Source organism: Staurois parvus, unplaced genomic scaffold, assembly GCF_062004578.1.
Source record: "Staurois parvus isolate SC_StPar_1 unplaced genomic scaffold, SC_StPar_1.0 ptg000200l, whole genome shotgun sequence".
In the NCBI taxonomy this organism is placed as follows: Eukaryota; Metazoa; Chordata; class Amphibia; order Anura; family Ranidae; genus Staurois; species Staurois parvus.
Window position 1 is genome coordinate 2904757 of NW_028317996.1, and position 19112 is coordinate 2923868.

At 41.7% G+C, this 19112-nt stretch overlaps 1 protein-coding gene across 2 annotated transcripts in view; it reads right to left on the reverse strand.

Moving 5' to 3' along the window:
- Positions 1-19112, reverse strand: part of EMP2 (epithelial membrane protein 2) — a 95877-nt gene that overhangs the window by 8709 nt on the left and 68056 nt on the right. For both annotated transcript variants that reach the window (XM_089678231.1, XM_089678232.1), the window contains exons 2-3: positions 9067-9178; positions 200-299 (exon numbers count right to left, since the gene is read on the reverse strand). In XM_089678231.1, the coding sequence (XP_089534357.1) occupies positions 200-299; positions 9067-9144 (178 nt within the window). In that variant the 5' untranslated portion in view covers positions 9145-9178. The remainder of the gene's footprint in view (positions 1-199; positions 300-9066; positions 9179-19112) is intronic.

Sequence of the window (19112 nt, forward strand, 5' to 3'; positions counted from 1 at the left end):
ATGGAATAAAAACAGGCACACAGATGTGGCTCTGCAGCCTGCTAAACCTGGGCACTCTGGAGCTGTAAGCGGATATGCGTATTCCAAGTCAAAAGGCACCCCCCATTACTTTGAGATCAATTTGGGGAAGTGTGGCAGATCACTGACTTCAAATGTGATAAATGTAAACAAGTACTGAGATTTTAATGCTGGAACTTACTAGGGTTACTACTTCCAATTTCCATGCATGTCGTCATTTTGGTGGCATTCAAACACATCTTCCAGATGTCACCATAAAAGTCCTGTCCAACCCACCAAGCCTGTGAATACAAAATGATAAACGATACATTTTAAATCAAAAACATTTGTCTGAAGCTAGATTTGCGCACTGATTGTCAGCAGTTCAGATAAATATCCAAGTGTTTCTGCCAAAGAAAGATGAATACATCATATCAGCTGTACCGTGACAAATTTTCTTACCTTGCTTAGTGGCTTGTTCAGCTATATCATCCTCAAGTAATTAGTTGGTAAACAGAGGATTAGAACAGAACAGAAGTCTGGTAATCAAACATATACACTCATCTACATGGCTGCAGAATCGATTGGCTTTACACAAACTGAGCGATCAAAGACCACTGCTCATTTAGTTCTAAACAGAGCAGCAACTGTTAGTCACCACTCTGTGCTCTACCCCTCCAGCTGTCGCTGGACTGATTTAGGGGGCAGTGCACCGAGAAGCTGAGCCTGCTACTGCTCAGGCATCTGGGCGAATCCTGAAATTATTCTAGGGATCCCTACAGAGCCTTGTCTAACCCCTGTGACATCAGCCTACAGCAGACCTTAGACCGCCGAACAAAGTGGCCATACATCTCCTGTGGGTCATAGGAATGCAAAGGAGCCTTGGCCATACTTCTCCCTTAATGCAGCACCTGCCACACCTCTTTCCCTGCTTTGTGCTAGAGAAACCAGGATCAGCAATGAAACGTATTTTGGAGGCCAAGTAGCACCTACTCTAGGAAGGGTCCATATCGGCAATTATTCATCCTCTACATTGTTAAGTAAATCAGTATGAAAACCAAGTTAAAATGAACTTTAATTCCTCTGAATATAGGCAAAAATATTTATCCAACCAGTAAATAACCTTATAAAAAACTCACGAGTGCATGGAAATACTGATGCATTTAAAAAATGAATTGACAATTCTCCTCATTTGGCAAAATCACTAAAATCCAGCAATATAAATACCCAGCTATTACAAGCTCATATTATTGCAAAAGACGTATTTCAGACACACGGTAACAGGAAAATACAGGAAGAAAGAGGTTTTTGCTGCTGACATAGTATGGCAGGTGTCCGCAAACTAAAGAGGTTGAAATTGAAGGTTTTCTAAAGAAAACACAATCACTGGAACACTTAGAGTGTCATAGATATACTCTTTAGAAATGTGTCCCAAGACAGTACAACTACATGTCAGAAACAACGATACATTCATGTACAGTCGTGTTCAAAATAATAGTGGGTAGAAAAAAAGTGAATAAAGCTCAAAATCCTTCTAATAGCTTTTATTTCCATACACAAATGCATTGGGAACATTACACCTTCTAATCCAAATCAAAACATGAAGAAAAAATATATCAAATTTGTTCTTTACAAACTCAAACATTCACTATATAAAATGAAAAATGTTTGAAGATTTTGCTTTCCTTTGAATCACTTAATGAATATTTAGTTGTATAAGCACTGTTTCTGAGAACTGCTGTACATCTGTGTTGCATGGAGTCAACCAACTTCTGGCACCTGTGAACAGGTATTCCAGCCCAGGATGATTGGACTACATTCCACAGTTCTTCATTTCTTGGTTTTGCCTCAGAAACTGCATTTTTGATGTCACCCCACAAGTTTTCTATTGGATTAAGATCCGGTGATTGGGCTGGCCACTCCATAACGTCATTCTTGTTGGTCTGGAACCAAGATGTTGCTTGTTTACTGGTGTTTGGGGTCGTTGTCTTGTTAGAACACCCATTTCAAGGGCATTTCCTCTTCAGCATAAGGCAGCATGACCTCTTCAAGTATTCTGATGTATTCAAACTGATCCATGATCCTTGGTATGCGATAAATAGGCCCAACACCGTAGTATGAGAAACATCCCGATATCATGATGCTTGCGCAACCATGCTTCACTGTCTTCACAGTGTACTGTGGCTTGAATTCAGTGTTTGGGGGTCGTCTGACAAACTGTCTCCAGCCACTAGACCCAAAAAGAACAATCTTACTTTCATCAGTCCACAAAATGTTGCGCCATTTCTCTTTAGGCCAGTCAATGTGCTCTTTGGCAAATTGTAACCTCTTCAGCACGTCTTTTTTTCAACAGTGGGACTTTGCGGGGGCTTCTTGCAGAATGCTTGGCTTCACATAGGCGTCTAATTGTAACAGTGAACAATCAGCTCCAGGAAGATCAAAGGTGGTCTAAAGTTACCTGTGAGTACTGAGTCCTTGCCATTTTGGCTATTCTTCTAACCATTCGAATGGTAGTTTTTCACTTTCTTCCACGTCTTTCAGGTTTTGGTTGACATTTTAAAGCATTTGCGATCATTTTAGCTGACCAGCCTATCATTTTCTGCACTTCTTTATAGGTTTTCCCCTCTCCAACTTTTTAATCAAGGTACGCTGTTCTTCTGAACAATGTCTGGAACGACCCATTTTCCTCAGAATTTCAGAGAGAAATGCACAGTAACCAGCATGTACAACATTTGCTGCCTTCCTTCCTTAAATAAGGGCAATAATTGCCACCTGTTTTTCAAAGAATGAATGACCTCACTAATAGAACTCCACATTGCTATTATTTTGAACATGCCCCTTTCAATTAGTGATTCAATTACACAGAATTAGCAGCATGCATGTCATGACTGTTGGGTCTGTTGGATTTCTATTACTCTACTACACCTGCTAGTAAATTATTTGCCATGTAGAAACATTTCTACCAAAAACAGTGATTGATCAGGTTAGTGATGTCGGACTGCTATTATTTTGAACACAACTGTATGTGTCAATAAGGTATACATGAGCCTGTTACAACTTTAACAGAACTTTCACAAACATCTCAAGTGGCAGAGTTCTATAAGCACAAAAACTGGTTGGAGAAGTTTACCGAGTAGTGGAAAAGTATCAAATATCAGTTCCAGAGGAACTTGTAACAAATTTGCTCACAGATTCTACATAAGCAACAATTTTTTATAATTAACCACTTCATGTCTGGACACTTTCACTCCCTTCCTGTCCAGGCCAATTTTCAGCTTTCAGTGCTATCACACTTCGAATGACAATTGCGCGGTCATGCAACACTGCACCCATATGACTTTAGCATTTTTTTGAGACAGATAAAGCTTTATTTTGGTGGTATTTATTCTTTTTAATTTTGCTATGTAAATGAAAAAGTCAAAATTTTTGGGAAAAAAGGGTTTCCAAAATTTTGCAAATATTTCATCATAAATCTTGGCCAAAATGTATTCAGTTATCTTTTTAGTAAAAAAAAAAAAAAAATTATTATAACCCAAATTAGTTTATAACCAAAAATTATAACTTTTAAAAAAAATTTTACATTTATTTTTTTACATACTGTCACCCTAGCTGTACAGTGTCACCATGGTGACACTGTACTACTTGTGGGTGGTGATGAAGATTTTTTTTTTTTTTTTTTTTTTTTTACACAGATTGCTTTTACACCCATAAAGGCTGTAAAAGCAATCATTACTCCTTCTCTCTGGCTGCATTCTTGCAGCCATTGAGAACTGTGTGAGCTGTGATTGGTCACAGCTTGTCACATGGTACAAGGCTGTTGTGAATAGCCTTGTACCATGTGACCTCTATGATCATTCACAGATTTCACACCTAGTAAGCAATGATGTCAGAAGTGACATCTTGCTTACTACTCAGCATGTGATCACCGATTGGTCAATCAGTGATCACATGATCAGGACCTCACCCAGAGGTCCCATTCTATGATCGGTGTTCCACTGTGTCTGGAGGACACAGCGGGCACCATATCGCGGTGCTGCGCGCTCCCAGGGAGTGCGCACAAGCAGGGGGCGGGGAGGCAGTTTATAAACGGCCACCTGACCCTGCACTGCCACCATCTGGCCGTTTATATACAACGGCTGAACGGGAGGTGGTTAAAGATCTGAAAAGTGTAGCGTACATTTGTATTCAGCCCCCCTGAGTCAATACTATTTAGAACCACCTTTCACTGCAATCACAGCTGCAAGTCTTTTTGGTTAGGTCTCTACCAGCTTTGCACATCTACAGTGAAATTTTGTGCCCATTAATCTTTGCAAAATAGCTCAAGCTCTGTGAAATTAGATTGAAAGTGTCTGAACAGCACTTTTCAGTCTTGCCACAGATTCTCAATTGTATTTAGGTCTGAACTTTCACTATTCTAACACAAATATGCTTTGATCCAAACCATTCCATTGTAGCTTTGGCTGTATGTGTAGGTTCGTTGTCCTGCTGGAAGGTGAACCTCTGCCCCAGTCTCAAGTCTTTTGCAGACTAACAGGGTTTTTTCTAAGACTGCTCTCTATTTAGTGCCATCCATCTTCCCTTCAACTCTGACCAGCTTCCCTGTCCCTGATGAAGAAAATAACCCCCACAACATGATGCTGCCACCACCATGTTTTACAGCGAGTATGGAGAGTTCAGGGTGGTATGCAGTGTTTGAACTTTTTGCCTAAAGGCAAACCGCTATGTGTGGCAAAAAAACGATTTTGGTCTCATCTGCAAACGGGACTTCATATGGATTTCTTTCAACAATGGCTTTCTTCTTGCCACTCTTCCATAAAGACCAAATTTATGGAGTGCACGATTAATAGTCGCCTTGTGGACAGTCACTATGGAGGAGCTGCAGAGATCCACAGCTCAGGGGGCAGAATCTATGGGCCTCTTGGCTGCTTCTGATTAATGCTCTCATTGCCCAGCCTGTCAGTTGAAGTGGACAGCCACGTATTGGTCGGTTTGCAGCTGTGCCATACTCTTTCCCGTTTTCAGATGGGTTGAACCGTGCTCTGTGAGATGTTCAATGCTTGAAATATTTTTTTTATAATCTAACCCTGCTTTAAACTTTTCCACAACTTTATCCCTTACCTGTCTGGTGTCTTCCTTGGCCTTCATGATGCCGTTTGTTCACTAATGTTCTCTGACAAACCTCTGAGGGCTTCACAGAACAGCTGTATTTATACTGAGATTGAATTACACACAGGTGAACTATTTACGAATTAGGTGACTTCTGAAGGCAATTGGTTCCACTAGATTTTAGTTAGGGGTATCAGAGTAAAAGGGGGCCGAATACAAAAACCGCACGCCACACTTTTCAGATATTTGTAAAACCATTTATCATTTTCCTTCCACTTCATAATTATTTGCCACTTTGTGTTTGTCTATCACATAAAATCCCAACAAAATACATTTACGATTTTGGTTGCAACAGGACAAAATGTGGAAAATTTCAAGGGGTATGAATACTTTTTCAAGGCACTGTATATTTTTACCTACAGGTAAGCTTACCTGTAGGCAAAATGAATATCTCCTAAACATGCACAGTTTAGGAGATATTCAAGGTTTTTTACAGCTGGCACATGCGCTCTGAAGGAACATCATACCCATGCTGTTCCTTCACAACACGGTGTCCAGAGACTCCCATGCGCATGAGTGACATCATTGCAGCCCAGCTAGTCAGATGGCCAGAGCTTGCAAAGCCGGAAGGAAGACTGGGTAAAGATGGAAGCCTCTACAGCGGTGACAGTGCTCTGCTGGAGGGCTTTGTTTTAAGGTAAGTTTTACATAATCTGCTAGTATGCAATGCATACTAGCACATTATGTCTTTACCTTGCAAGGGATTTTTTTTTTTTTGTAATGACGACTCAGTTTACTACCGCTTTAAATGTATTAATTCCTATACTGTATATGTTCTAACATGGAGGATCTAGCAGTAGGACTGTGCTATACAAAGAGCCCTTGACAAGCCAGCGTGGCTTCCACATGGATTTGTAAACGTTGTACAACTAAAACTTTGTTTTTAACCCCAAAGCGTGCATTAAATGAGGTCTGAACATCCGCATGGTAAAACATGCAGAACATAGAGCGGAAGACCAAGTGGCAATCTTACATATCTAGAGAACTTTTAGCCCGATTCTAATAAGGCCCAAGAAGCACTTACTAAAATAAAGGATTGTGCACCTTGACAGGAAGGCAAAACCTGGTCCTGAAGGCCATATATATGTGTCAAAGATTAGCTACCCAAGCTACTTGCCTACGGGGACCCTCAAATTAAGACAAAGCAAAGCCTGAAAAACAACGTGGCAGTGATCAACTCAAATAGTTTGCACCACATCCAAACAATGGGGGGAACCGCCTTGGACATACTTTGGCAGGAGAGAGAGGTGGAACAATGAAGATGGGGTAATTCTTTCACCTTAACTAAAACCTCAGTGGGGGGGAAAAAAAAAAAAAAAAAAAGTGTTCTCTGCATAACAAAAGCTAACTCAGAAATGTACCCTGAAGATGTGAAGGCAGCAGGAAAGGTCACCTTGTAAGTGAATGAGGACAGAATGTGCAAAAGACAGTTTTGACAAGCCAACATCCCATGGAGTCACTGGTGGACATACAGGGGAACTACATGAGCAACACCTTGTACATAGTCTTTTCCCAAGGAATAAGGGATTCCCTTGAGTTCAGGCACATAACTGGGAAGTCTACCTGAAAATTTTCCAGGCCTGAAATGTGCATGGGCTGGAATGTTATATTCTGCCAGGACAGTCAGAATCTGGTTGGCTTTATTTCTGAGCTGCGTTAACTTGGAAGTTTCCACTTGAACTTTAGCACTTGAATGAAGGTACGGAGTAGATCCAGAACAGGGCAAATGCCTCCTTGTGCTTTGAGAATAGTGAAGAGGTTAAGTTGAAACCCTAAAACCTTTCCTGGGGCAATGGCTGGGACTCCCTGAAAGAGGAGTTGCAACAGAGCAGTGTGTTCTGGTAGGCTTTGCCAAGATTTGACATGAATTGCGGAAGAAGCAGGTACTAGCTTGTAGCCCCTGGACACAGCATTCTGTACAAATGCATCTGAGATGCTTAGAGAACTGGGGGAAATAAAAAGGAACTACTCAGCCTCAGGAGGTATAAAGTTTTCCGGCCTCCTTTTGATGTCAGAAAGAGGATGAAAGTGGGGAGAGAGATTGGTCTTGCCCCCAATGAGTCTTTGATAAAGTTGTCGAGAGATGCATCAAAGAAGTGTGCCCCATCCAAAGGAAGGGCACATACAAAATAGGTGATTTTTGCATTGATGTTCCGCAATCGGTTACTTGAGTCAAATTGTTCTTTGCATGTATACATATAGAATACAATTCTGGACATCCGCTGTACGAGAATCAAAAGCCATCCGCACAGCAGTGCAGGGAGACAGCCATTAGTTGCAATTGTTGGAGAAATGAATGATCGATTAGGATTAATTCAAGAGCTCCACACATCTCTTGAACTATGCCACCAAGGTCTGGCAAAAGTATATGACAGCAATGAGAGGTTGCAGGGTGGGGGCTACTAGGGAAAATAATGCCTTGGAAACAGTTTCCAGTCTTTAATAAACATTAGGACATCTTCATCCAGACAGAAAATGGCACAATAGGGACAGCTCACTTAAACACTTCCTCATAAGTGTATTGCAGAGCAAAGCGCTTAGGGGGAGCAAATAGTCTGGATTAGGCTAGTAACTACAAAATTCTTACAGAAAAAAAAAAAAGTTCTGCAGTAGTGAGAAATCAGGCTCGGGCCATTTAGAGGATCTCAGACTGATACCGGAACAGAATTCAAGTGGCTCCCGACATGTGCGCACTGTGTCAATAAGGATCAAGATGGTAATCCTAAACTTACGAGTTGCCGGCAGATTGAAACTCCTCAACCAAATTAATCCAAAAAAGATGGGGTACATTCCTCATTTTGTGCAGAAGCAGCTGGTGGCAAACCAAAGACACTCTGGAGAAAAGGGTTTGCATTTACAAGAGGGCCATCATGGCTGAGATTTTAGTTAATTCAATTTCTCAAAATGTTGATACTACCTTTCTGCAACCATGTCAGAATTTATGAAGATTCAGAGCAGTGTGTGGACTAAAGCAGAGGGACAGTGATCCAGGTCTTTTGGGTGGAACACTGTAAACTGAAATCATACATGCTGGCAATTTGTGAGCTGAAAGGCCCGCAGGACTGCTTCATTTTAGCATATGAACCACCATATTGACCATATGAAGTAAGAATATATCACAGCCTCACAGATCAGCTGTAGAAGCATCAAGTGTTAATGGCCATCTATGACAGGGTTACTGCACTATTAAAAAAACAAAACAAAAAACAAAACAAAAAAACCCTAAGCCTTGCTAAAGCCAGTAGTAAGTCACCTCAGGCAGAGGGGAGGAAAAATGGGAGTGTGCAACAAGCTGTGTACTTTTAGTGCTGGTTCACACCACAATTTCTGCATTCCAGATGCATTTTTGCATATGCGTTTACATGCAGTTGTGATGCATTTTCAAGGCATTCCAGTGTGGGTTTTTTCCTATTTTGAATATCAGCACAACATACGATCCAGTACTTTTTTGGGTGTGTTTACATGCATTTTGCTGCATACCAGGTCCATTTCATACAGAAAAAAAAATGCAGTTGAATATTAACTTTTGTGGACTACACTGGAACTGACTGCACTGGTGTGAACTAGGGTCATTGAAACACATGGAAAAAAAAAAACTCTGTGCATGAGTCTTTGATGCAGATTAAAAAATGCATTGGACTGCATAGTGTGTGAATCAGTGGTACCCAATTGGCATATGCTAACAAAATACAATCCACAGCAAAGCCGTGCTGTATAGCATGGATTTGGAAATTTTGCTCTGCCTGCAGGTAGTATATGGTCATTTTGATATGGCCATGCCCACCTTAATATTATTGTATTGTTCTATATTTTTATAAATCAGGCATTATACTACACTTTCCAATAGAATTTGTTTTCATTAAATAGCAGCAGTGTGGAGTTTGCAAGAGCACACATACTTACATTGTCAATTGTAGCAATGAACAGCAATGCTATAGAGGTTATGTGGAAGATAATAATAAAAGCCAGGACAACCAACATTTTCAATTCGTTCTTCTAGAAGACAAGGAGCAATCTGTAAAACAAAAAGTGAATGCCAATAATTAGCATTAACAACTAAATATAAGTCAAGCAATGGGTTAACAGTCTAACCAAAATATTTGAATGCCACATCAGTCTACTCAAATCAGGTAATTCAGTTCTTAATGGGTACTGAAAAACAAACCGCAACAGGCTTTTAAATTTTCTAGGACTGCAGTGGTAAAATCAGAGTTCCCCGATCTACTCACATTGCTCTTATTTTTTTGCGGCACCTGTGTTACGGAACGCACGCCCACGGCAGCTAGCTAACCGGGGTAAGGTCCTTGACTTGGGGTAAGAAGGGGGGATTTATTTTGAGCAAGACGACTTGCCATGATACACCTTCACAGCCTGCACTACCTCTGGCCACCACTAGGGGGAGATTCCACTCCAATCCAGCTGGCTGACCCCACATGGGCAGATACGAATCTTATATACAATTTGGTAGACTAAGGCTAGGTTTACATCTATGCAGTTTGAGCAGTTTCTGCAGTGCTTTTTGCAGTCTGTTTTGCATTTTTGCCGACTTCTGCGGTTTTTCTCTTGTTGCTAGGCAAATTAAAATACATCAAAAACGCACTACATGCTTTTCTGCAGCATTTCCACTTAAGTCTTTTGAACCAAAATTGCTACTTTTTGCGTTTAAAAAAGTTACTGACCCTTTCCAAAAAACGCACTGGGTGAAAACACGGAGATGTGAACGTGTCCCATAGGAAATCATGTGAAATGGACTGTAGAGCATTTCTGGAAAACGCTTCGGTGTGAACCTAGGGTGAGGGTTGGGGAGCAGTCTAGCAATTAGCCCACCCTTCTAGCTATCCTACAAACTAGAACCCCGGTGGTAATAACTCTTCCTACTGTCCCCACACACGGTACCTTGCCACCACCCAACATTGTCTGCAGACTGGTCTGCTAGGACACCGCACATACACAGATTTCTGTCTGGCAAATCTGCTAGGTTTACAATCTGCCAACATACAGTGCAACTGCATACAGATGGTTTCATTTTAGTGTCTATACTCTAAGTTAATTGACAATAGCTCCAGAAATTGACAATCGCTCCAGAGATATCAGCCCTAGTTTAATACACAGAAGATTCATTTAATATCCCAAGAGGTGGGCAGTACATAAAATATGTACAAAGAAAAAAAGGAATTACAACAAATACAAGAGAAAGCAGAAAAAGCAGAAAACAAAAAAACAATTTGCTAGTATTAAAACAGGAATAAAAATAAATAAATCCAAAACTTTTACCAAGACTTATCCTGTGACTGGAGCAAGTTGAGAAATCTTAGGGTCCTCAATTTATTGAAATATGGATGTGGGCTGGACTTTAGCCCTTGACCAAGCAACCCTGGGTGATGTTCCCATCCTAGCCCACAGAACATTCTGTGTTCTGAAATAACCAATCTCAAATGGGCCAAGAACAGTTTGGATAGCTAGGTCGGGGATAGGATTTCTGACATCAATGTGTCAGTCTGATCGCGAACGTATCAATCACTCTTCAGCTGACGCAATCAGGCACCATGTAACCATTTTGTGTGTTTCTCTGGGATTCTACATAGGCTACAAATACAGTTTTACATGTATGTGTACCCTGAAATGTGTCCAAATCAGAAGGAATAATTTTCATCTCTGGCAACTAATATTTTAGCTTTTATTATTAGAGATTAAATAGATTCCTCTGATCTGTGGATATAACTCAAGGCTGGCAGACTTCTTGAAGCCTTTTTCTGGTCCAGTGTGGTTTCTTGAAGCCGAAATGGCTAGAGCTTTTTTGAAACTTCAAGAAGGTGAAAAATCCATGTCCATCCTGATAGGAAAGTTTTAATCTGTACTTAGGTGCCAACTTTAGCCTAGAAGCTTGCTCTGTCCTTTCAAATGCTAATTGAAAAACATGTGCCTCTGCATGAAAGAGGAATACTGTATCATTAAGTCTACAGTCACATCAAGCCCGACTTTTAAAGCATGTGATTTACAGTGAAGTTGCACAATTTCAAAGTCGGGGACTGCTGATCTCAGGTGCGATTTTCAAGACACCTGACACAGATGTTAATGCAAATCACATGAAAAGTAGTATATGTACTACTTTAGAAATGGGTGCAGCTCCGACCAAGTCGGTACTGCACAGATTTGACCACCAATTGTGTACAATAGGGTGCGACCAGGGTGTAATACCACAAAATTAAACTAGATCTACAATTACATATATTTCTACTGATCACATCACATCTCAAATACCCTCTTACATTTAATGCTACATCCACATTTTTTCACATCTCCCCCTTTCTAGATGACGCATAACAGCCTAAAAATGGGCCAATGTGGTGAAGGTTCCCCCAACTGAAGCCCAGCACCACTGACATTTTAGCCTATCCCCTTGCAGGTAGGAGAGGGCTACTGCACACCTCTCAGAGTGATCCTAATGGGTCAGGATCATGACCAGCCAGATCGCCCTGGGGATCCACTTCATCCACTGGCCACTGACTACATACTGAAAGGGTACAGACAAACTTGTCATTGTGCGCTGTCCTCATTCTCAGCCACTGGCCATTGTCATCTGGGTGGTACAACAAATCCTCAGTCACGATATTCATATCTGTGGAGATAGGATAAATCCAGACTACTTTTCTGCCAGGGTTCATTCTTTGACCCTTGTTACACCCTTCTACTCCATCTTACTCAGCAGAATGCCTGTCAGCGCAACACCCGAGCTCCTCTTGGCCAACATCAAACTCATCAGCCTGTAAGTACCCTGTGTTTTCAGCTCCAGCTGCTGAAATGGAAGACTAACTGGGCCAAATTTGCCCTCACATCCTGTAGACTTCCCTCTGAAACACACAGCAACAAATTTACAGTGGCAGTACTTGCAACTGTGGTGACAGAAGAGAAGGTTACAGGAGAAAGGATTCCACCAAGGGTTGTCCTCTGCCCCACGTCACACACTTCTACTCCGTTCTCAGCAGAATGTCTGTTGGCACAACACCTGAGCTGCTCTGAGCCAGTATAAAATGTATCAGCCTCTAGTAACTCATATTTGTCAGCCGCCGCTGCTGAGTGAGTAGAGTTAGAGTTAAACCCTCACCCCATGGTCCTTCCTCAGAGTAGACCACAGAAAGACAAACAAAAGAGAAAAAAAAAGTCCCACAAGGGGTTACAGGCACACAATACTGGGCTTTACCAGGAGCTACTGAAACACAATGCCTTTTCACCAGCTACTTAGGAACATTCTGTTTCTTTACACATGGGTACAGAACCAAAAATTCTGTTCCCTGTACACCCTCTTCTCATCTGCTGCTGGTGGTCCATCAGCCAGATCCTCAAGCTCTTCTGGGCTGCCATCAAATTTTTACAGCTTCAGGGGACTCTGAGCTATCCGAGACTGGTGCCAGCAAAGACAACAGTCTGAGGAGACCCCAGGCCCCCTGGGCCAGATTCGCAAGGGTTCGTCCCAACTGGATTGGGCCCTTCCACAGACAGTTTCTCTGTAGCAGTGGGCAGTGACTAGTCCGGGGCAGACTGGTGGGCACCACAAGTCATCACTTCAGCAGAGGGAGGGTCTGCATTGCACATCATTACCTTTGGAATCACACAAAACATTATCAGCTTCAGAGTCTATTGTGGTTTTAAGTACTTCCCCAGGCCTCGACTGAGAGCCATTGGGCCAGGATCTGGTACACAGTCATTCGCCTCCTGACGCTCCCCAGAATTTCCAATGTGTACTGAATCACTCAACAGTACGTTACATGAATCAGGGGCCTCAGGTGGAGATGTAGACTTCAGGGGGGTTGACTTTGGCTTGTACTGGGCTACCAACTGCCCCAGGCCAGTACCCAATAGTATGTTAGTGGCATCTGCTATGCCCACTTCTCTCACTTGGCTTTTGGATCCTTGGGGCAAAGCAACACAAAAACCTGTAGGTAGCACAGGGGTTACTCCTCCAACCCCAGTGATAACTGTGGCTTTCTTTGGGACCACATCCTCATGGCTCCTCAATCCTGGCAGAACTATGGCATCTTCTGATCCCATACCTCAGAATCTGACCAATGCTAGTATTTGCGGTAACTGGCTGCTGGTTATCCACACAGCTTCCTACAAAAAATCCTCTGAGTGCGGATTTCTTCTGCCGAGAGGGTTTGAGAACAGTCACGCTGACTCACGCAGTCATCTGGAGTGGCACAGTTGCTGGGTTTCCCTGATATGGTGTACGGTTCTAACTCCTTTTCTATCAGCACACCTAGAAGCTGGTACCTCGGGTTGCCAACTGTATTGATGTTTGTTAGATCATAGAGGTCAATCACGGTCTACTTGGATTGTCTCAGGTACCAGAATATTAGCTCACCTACATGGGTTACCATCTTCACATTTTTCCCCCAAATAAAAGATAGAAAAGAAAAACAAGAAAGGGGTGGGGAGCAAACAGCCAAGAATGTCCTCAACAAAACAAAAAATTATGCCCTATAAGAATGACCTACAGAAGTGAGCTTCTGTAGGTCAGTCACTTCCTCCAACCTTTAGTACATGCATTAAATGGCTAAACCATGCACCAATGTACTAAACCGATCCTGCTTGCTGCCCCCAATCTGTCACGGAAATGCACACCCACAGCGGCTAGCTAACTGGGGCGTGGTCCTTCATTTGGGGTAAGAGGGAATGAAGGGGGGGGAGACTTATTTTGAGCAATAAGACTTGCTGTGATACACCTTCACAGCCTGGCTGGCCACACACAGGCAGTTATGAATCTAACCGTGTAAAAATAATTACTTGATCCCCTGCAAATTTTTTAAATTTGCCCACTGACAAAGAAATGAAGGGTCTCTCATTTTTATCATAGGTGTATTTTAAATGATAGAGACAGAATATCAACCAAAAATCCAGAAAAAAAACACATGATATATACGATTGAGTTGCAGTTCAGTGAGTAAAAAGTAATAATGAACATTTAACTTTTTCTGTGGGAGGAGGGAGGGCAGCACCAATGCACGGTTACATTTCAAAACCTTTTTGCTGTGAATTGTGATTAAGAGACCCGGATCTGCATGCAAGCCATATAATATCTGCATTGAAGCCAAGCCCATGAATTCGTAACCTGTTGTGACAAAAACTCAAACTGAATGCCCATATTTTTCAACACACTCTTGCGGTATTGTCATACTTGTAAAGTAACAAGTAACTAAACTAAAAACTGCATGAAACTGCTTGTCATCAGGTAAGCAACAAAATGACAATACCAAAAGAAGATCTCTGAATCCTATTCTAGGCTGTCCTCTCCATAAATATGTAGAAAGCAAAAAATTTGAATCGAGGGGAAAAAACACCATATTTTCATAATGTTTTGTGAAATGACAGCCCTGTTTGTTCAAATAAAATATTCTATGGTTAACATTAAAAAACACATTTGGTAAATAGCAACTTTCCTGTTTATAACAGTCATTACAAATAGGGACATTAGGTGGCAGCAAAGCACTATCATTTTCATTGATAAATATCTTAAACTCCTTACTTCAAGTGTCAGAAATCACAAAATTAGGCTGAGTGAATACCAGTTTTATTTTCTTCAAATAACCTTAACCAATTCCAGTACAGTTAAAATAAAAATGGTGCAAGTTACGGAAAAATAAATATTCTGTTTGCAATACTCACCTCCTTCTACACTATTCCCTGCAGACTCACCCGCTCTGAGATCTAGCATCGGTCCTCTACTGCCCACTTCCTGTAAGTGCAGAATGTCATGGACCCTTTCCCAGAGAAAGCTCCATGAGAAAATAGTCATAACCATCGCCATGCTATGTATGATTAAATACGGACACTATGAAATCAAAGATCCTTCAAATGTTTCTATAGTTTTGTAGATTGGTCACAAAAGTCAAAAACAAAGAATTACCTTTTATGACTTTGGCAGTTGTCTGTGACTGGTCTATTTAACCAGTGTCTTATCAATTTCTAATTCATGAATACTTTCATACCCCATCACCCTATAAATTTAGATCAGCTTATGGGGAAAATCACAGATGGGGGAGAAAAAAAAAAGTTGCAGCCAGGGAATTTTTTGCCCAAGTAATTTTTGCTAAAGTATTAAAGCAATTAAACTGCAGTTTAAAGCAGTAAGAAGATGCATCAAGAAAGAACTGCAAAAAAACATTTTATAAATTCATATGAGACCGATTTCTGCTCTCTCCACTTCTAATATTCTCCCTCTACACTTTCTTTTCACATTAGTTTCTTCTGTCCTCAAAGTCTCCATACTTAACCCCTCCTCTCATCCACCCCACAACTATAGACCCCTTCACTTAAAATTTTGTTATGTTGCAGCCTGTGCTCTTGGAAACCTTCAGTGCAGGAGAAATTCTCTGTAATCTTCCCCAGATCTGGGTCTTGCAATAATCCTGTCTCTGAGCTCTGCAGAGAGTTCCTTTGACCGCACAGCTTTTTTTCCCTGATACAGTATGCTGTGTCAGCTGTGAAGCATTTTATAGAGAGGTGTGTGTCTTTCCAAATCAATTTATTTTTCCACAGGTGGACTCCAAAGTGCAGAAATAGGTCAGCAACGATTAAGAGAAATGGGAGGCACCAGAGCTAAAATTTCAAGTGCTGTTGCAAATGGTTTGAATACTTATGTAAATGTGATATTTCAGTTTTTATTAAATTCATAGACCTTTCTTAAATTCTGTTTTCACTTTGTCATTATGGGGTATGGAGTGTGTAGATTAACGAGCAAAAAAATAAAATTCATACCGAAAACCGAACCGCAACGTCTGCGTATGTGGGGGTGGGGAGGCTCCAATTTTTTTTAATACTTTCATGTATATTTTTTCATGTATGATTTTATTGCCATCACATAGGGGACCAATGGGTGAACAGTGTGTGCAAGGAGGGGGCAGAAGAGGAGCAGTGTATACAATGAGGTAGTAGTGTATACAGAGAGGCTTCCTCACTGGCTGTCACTATGTGTCACTGCCAGTTTTTAAATGCAATTGCCGGCTTTTTTTTTCTTCACTATAGGTCAGATAATGAGCTGTCAGTTTCCCCGGAGCTAAAGGAAACTTTGTTGCTTTCAGCTGGGAGAAAGTGGCAGCTGATTCTCTGAGCTGTAGTGAAGAAAAAAAAACAAAAACCCAGAAACTGCATTTAAAAAAAATGGCACTGCCATAGTGACAGCCAGTGAGGGAGTCTCTGTATATACTGTTCCTCTCCTGCCTTTGTCCGCCGCCCCCCACATCTGCAGTACACACAGTCCCCTGTATCAGCTACATTTTTCCTATCATCAAAATGCCATTAGAGCAATTTTCGGCCAATATGTTTTGGTGGCCAAAATTTCAGTGTAAAAAAAATTTAGAGATATAGATATATAGTAAAGAGGTAATATGCGAGCGCTATCTAAAACTATATAAAAAAAGATAGCTGCTAGAACACCAAAAAAGGCAACCAAGAACAAACCTTCCAACAGAATACATATAAAAGGTGCAGCTCTAAAATAGCAAAAATAAGGACAACATAATATAGCATAAAATAAAGTGCAGAGTATCGGATCACACTGAGGTGAACTTGAGGGAGTAAAAAGTCCCAAGATAAATGAGGGCCCACATGGGGATCCAGCAGATCCTAATGAGTGCGTGGGGCAGAGTTCCAGTGTACCACACAGTGAATCTAGGGTAAAAAAATGCACACTCACCAGAAGTGCGTCAAAAATACGCATGTGAAATTATCCTGTTTCATCAGGTAGTGGTCATCTACTGCCAAGGTAAGGTCAGGATCATACACCCTCCAATCACAACTCAGGGTAGGTACTCCAAGAGTCTCAAACGTGTCCCCATCTGGGGTCCCTTTGAACAGGGTCTGCAAGTGGGGACTCTCAATGAAGAGAGCCCAATAAAGGACACCACATAGCGCGATACCGTAGACACTACGTTTATTGTATCAAAGGGTAACACAACAATAAATGGTGAAGATAAAAATGAAGGTCAACACTGACCAGATACCGTTCAGGATAGCCACCAGGGTGGTCAGATGTCCGGATACTGTAGGGGGGCTACAGTATCCGGACGTCTGACCACCGCTGGTGTATAAAAATGGTTGCAGTTCCTAAAATTTGTACTTGATATTTATGTTCAACCCCTTGAATTAAAGCTGAAAGCCTGCACTTCAAATTCATTTGGATTCTTTTGGTTTAATATATTCTGGTGGCAAACAGAGGCAAAAAGCATGAGGGGGAGAGAGGAGGGGAGAGGGGGAGAGGGAGACGCTCTATACCACCAAAAGTATTGGGACGCCTGCCTTTACTTGAACTTTAATGGCATCCCTGTCTTAGTCCATAGGGTTCAATACTGAATTGGCCCACCCTTTGCAGCTATACAACTCTTCTGTGAAAGCTGTCCGCAAGGTTTAAGAGTGTCTATAGGAATGTTTAACCATTCTTCCAGAAGCACATTTGTGAGGTCAGGCACTGATGTTGGACGAGAAGGCCTGGCTCGCAGTCTCCGCTCCAAGTCCTCATGCACACTGAACGTTTTTACAGCTGCTGTTTTTGGCTTTTCACGTATTATTTTCTACAGCCAGTAAACCCCCCCAGCATGTTATCCTATGTGTTCATGCACACATACTGTAATCAACGTTATTTTGGCAGGGGTGATTTTTGGCTGAAAAAAAAAAAAAACAAAAAAACAAAAACAGAAACCCCAGGACTAGTGGGTTTCTAGAGAAGTTATTTAGCTGTAAAAACGCTCCAATACTGAAAAACGTGGCAAACTGGCGGTTTTGGACTTAACAAAATTTTTTTGTTTAATTTAAAAAATTAAACGTTAAAAAATGAAAATGCGAAAAGATGCAGCAAAACGCTACACGCTAATGCAAAAACCTGCTTAAAAAACGCACGTTTTAACGTGACTTTACACAGCTAACGTTACCAACGTTATTAAAAACGCCCAGTGTTAATTTTAATAACCAAAGGTGTTCTATAGTGTTGAGGTCAGGACTCCACCCCAAACTCACTCATCCATGTCTTTATGGTCCTTGCTTTGTGCACTGCTGCGCATTCATGTTGGAACAGGAAGGGCTATCCCCAAACTATTGCCACAAAGTTGGGGGCATGAAATTGTCCAAAATGTCTTGGTATGCTTGCCCCTTAAGAGTTTCCTTCACTGTAACTAAGGGGCCAAATCCATCCCTGAAAACACCATAATCCCCCCTCCACCAAACTTTACACTTGGCACAATGCAGTCAGGCAAGTACTTTTCTCCTGGCAACTGCCAAACCCAGACATGTACATTGGATTGCCAGACAGAGAAGCGTGATTCGTCACTCCAGAGAACACGTCTCCACTGCTTTGAAGTCCAGTGGCGGCATGCTTTACAGCACTGTATTCAAAGCTTTGCATTGCACTTGGTGATGTAAGGCTTGGATGCAGCTGCTCGGCCATGGAAACTCATTCCATGAAGCTTTCTACACACTGTTGTGCTAAACTGAAGGCCACATGAAGTTTGGATGTCTTTAGCTATTGACTCAGACAGTTGGCAACTTCTGCACACTTCAGAATGCATGAGTCCTGAGGAAGTCACGAGGTCACGTGACGCAACGCGTCAACGGCAATACGTGGTGACGCACTTCCGGTGCGGCGCCATCTTGGAACACCCTTCAGCCACACGCTTACACCCATGGTATGGGTACTAGCTGTTATTTCATCTTGCTGATGTAAGTGTGCACAGTATCCAGTTTTAAAACAATTAAAGCGGTTTTACACTATAGAGGATGTCTTCTTTTGTCCTATTGGGATTTGAGTTGGGATCCACCCTGCTCATTTCCCCCACAGCTATCTCCTCCTGTGCCACCATCCCCTCCCTCCTAGATTGTAAGCTCGAAAGAGCAGGGCCCTCGATCCCCTCATGTTTTGCATTGTATTGGTATTGTCTGTCACATGTTCTGTCCCCCTTTGT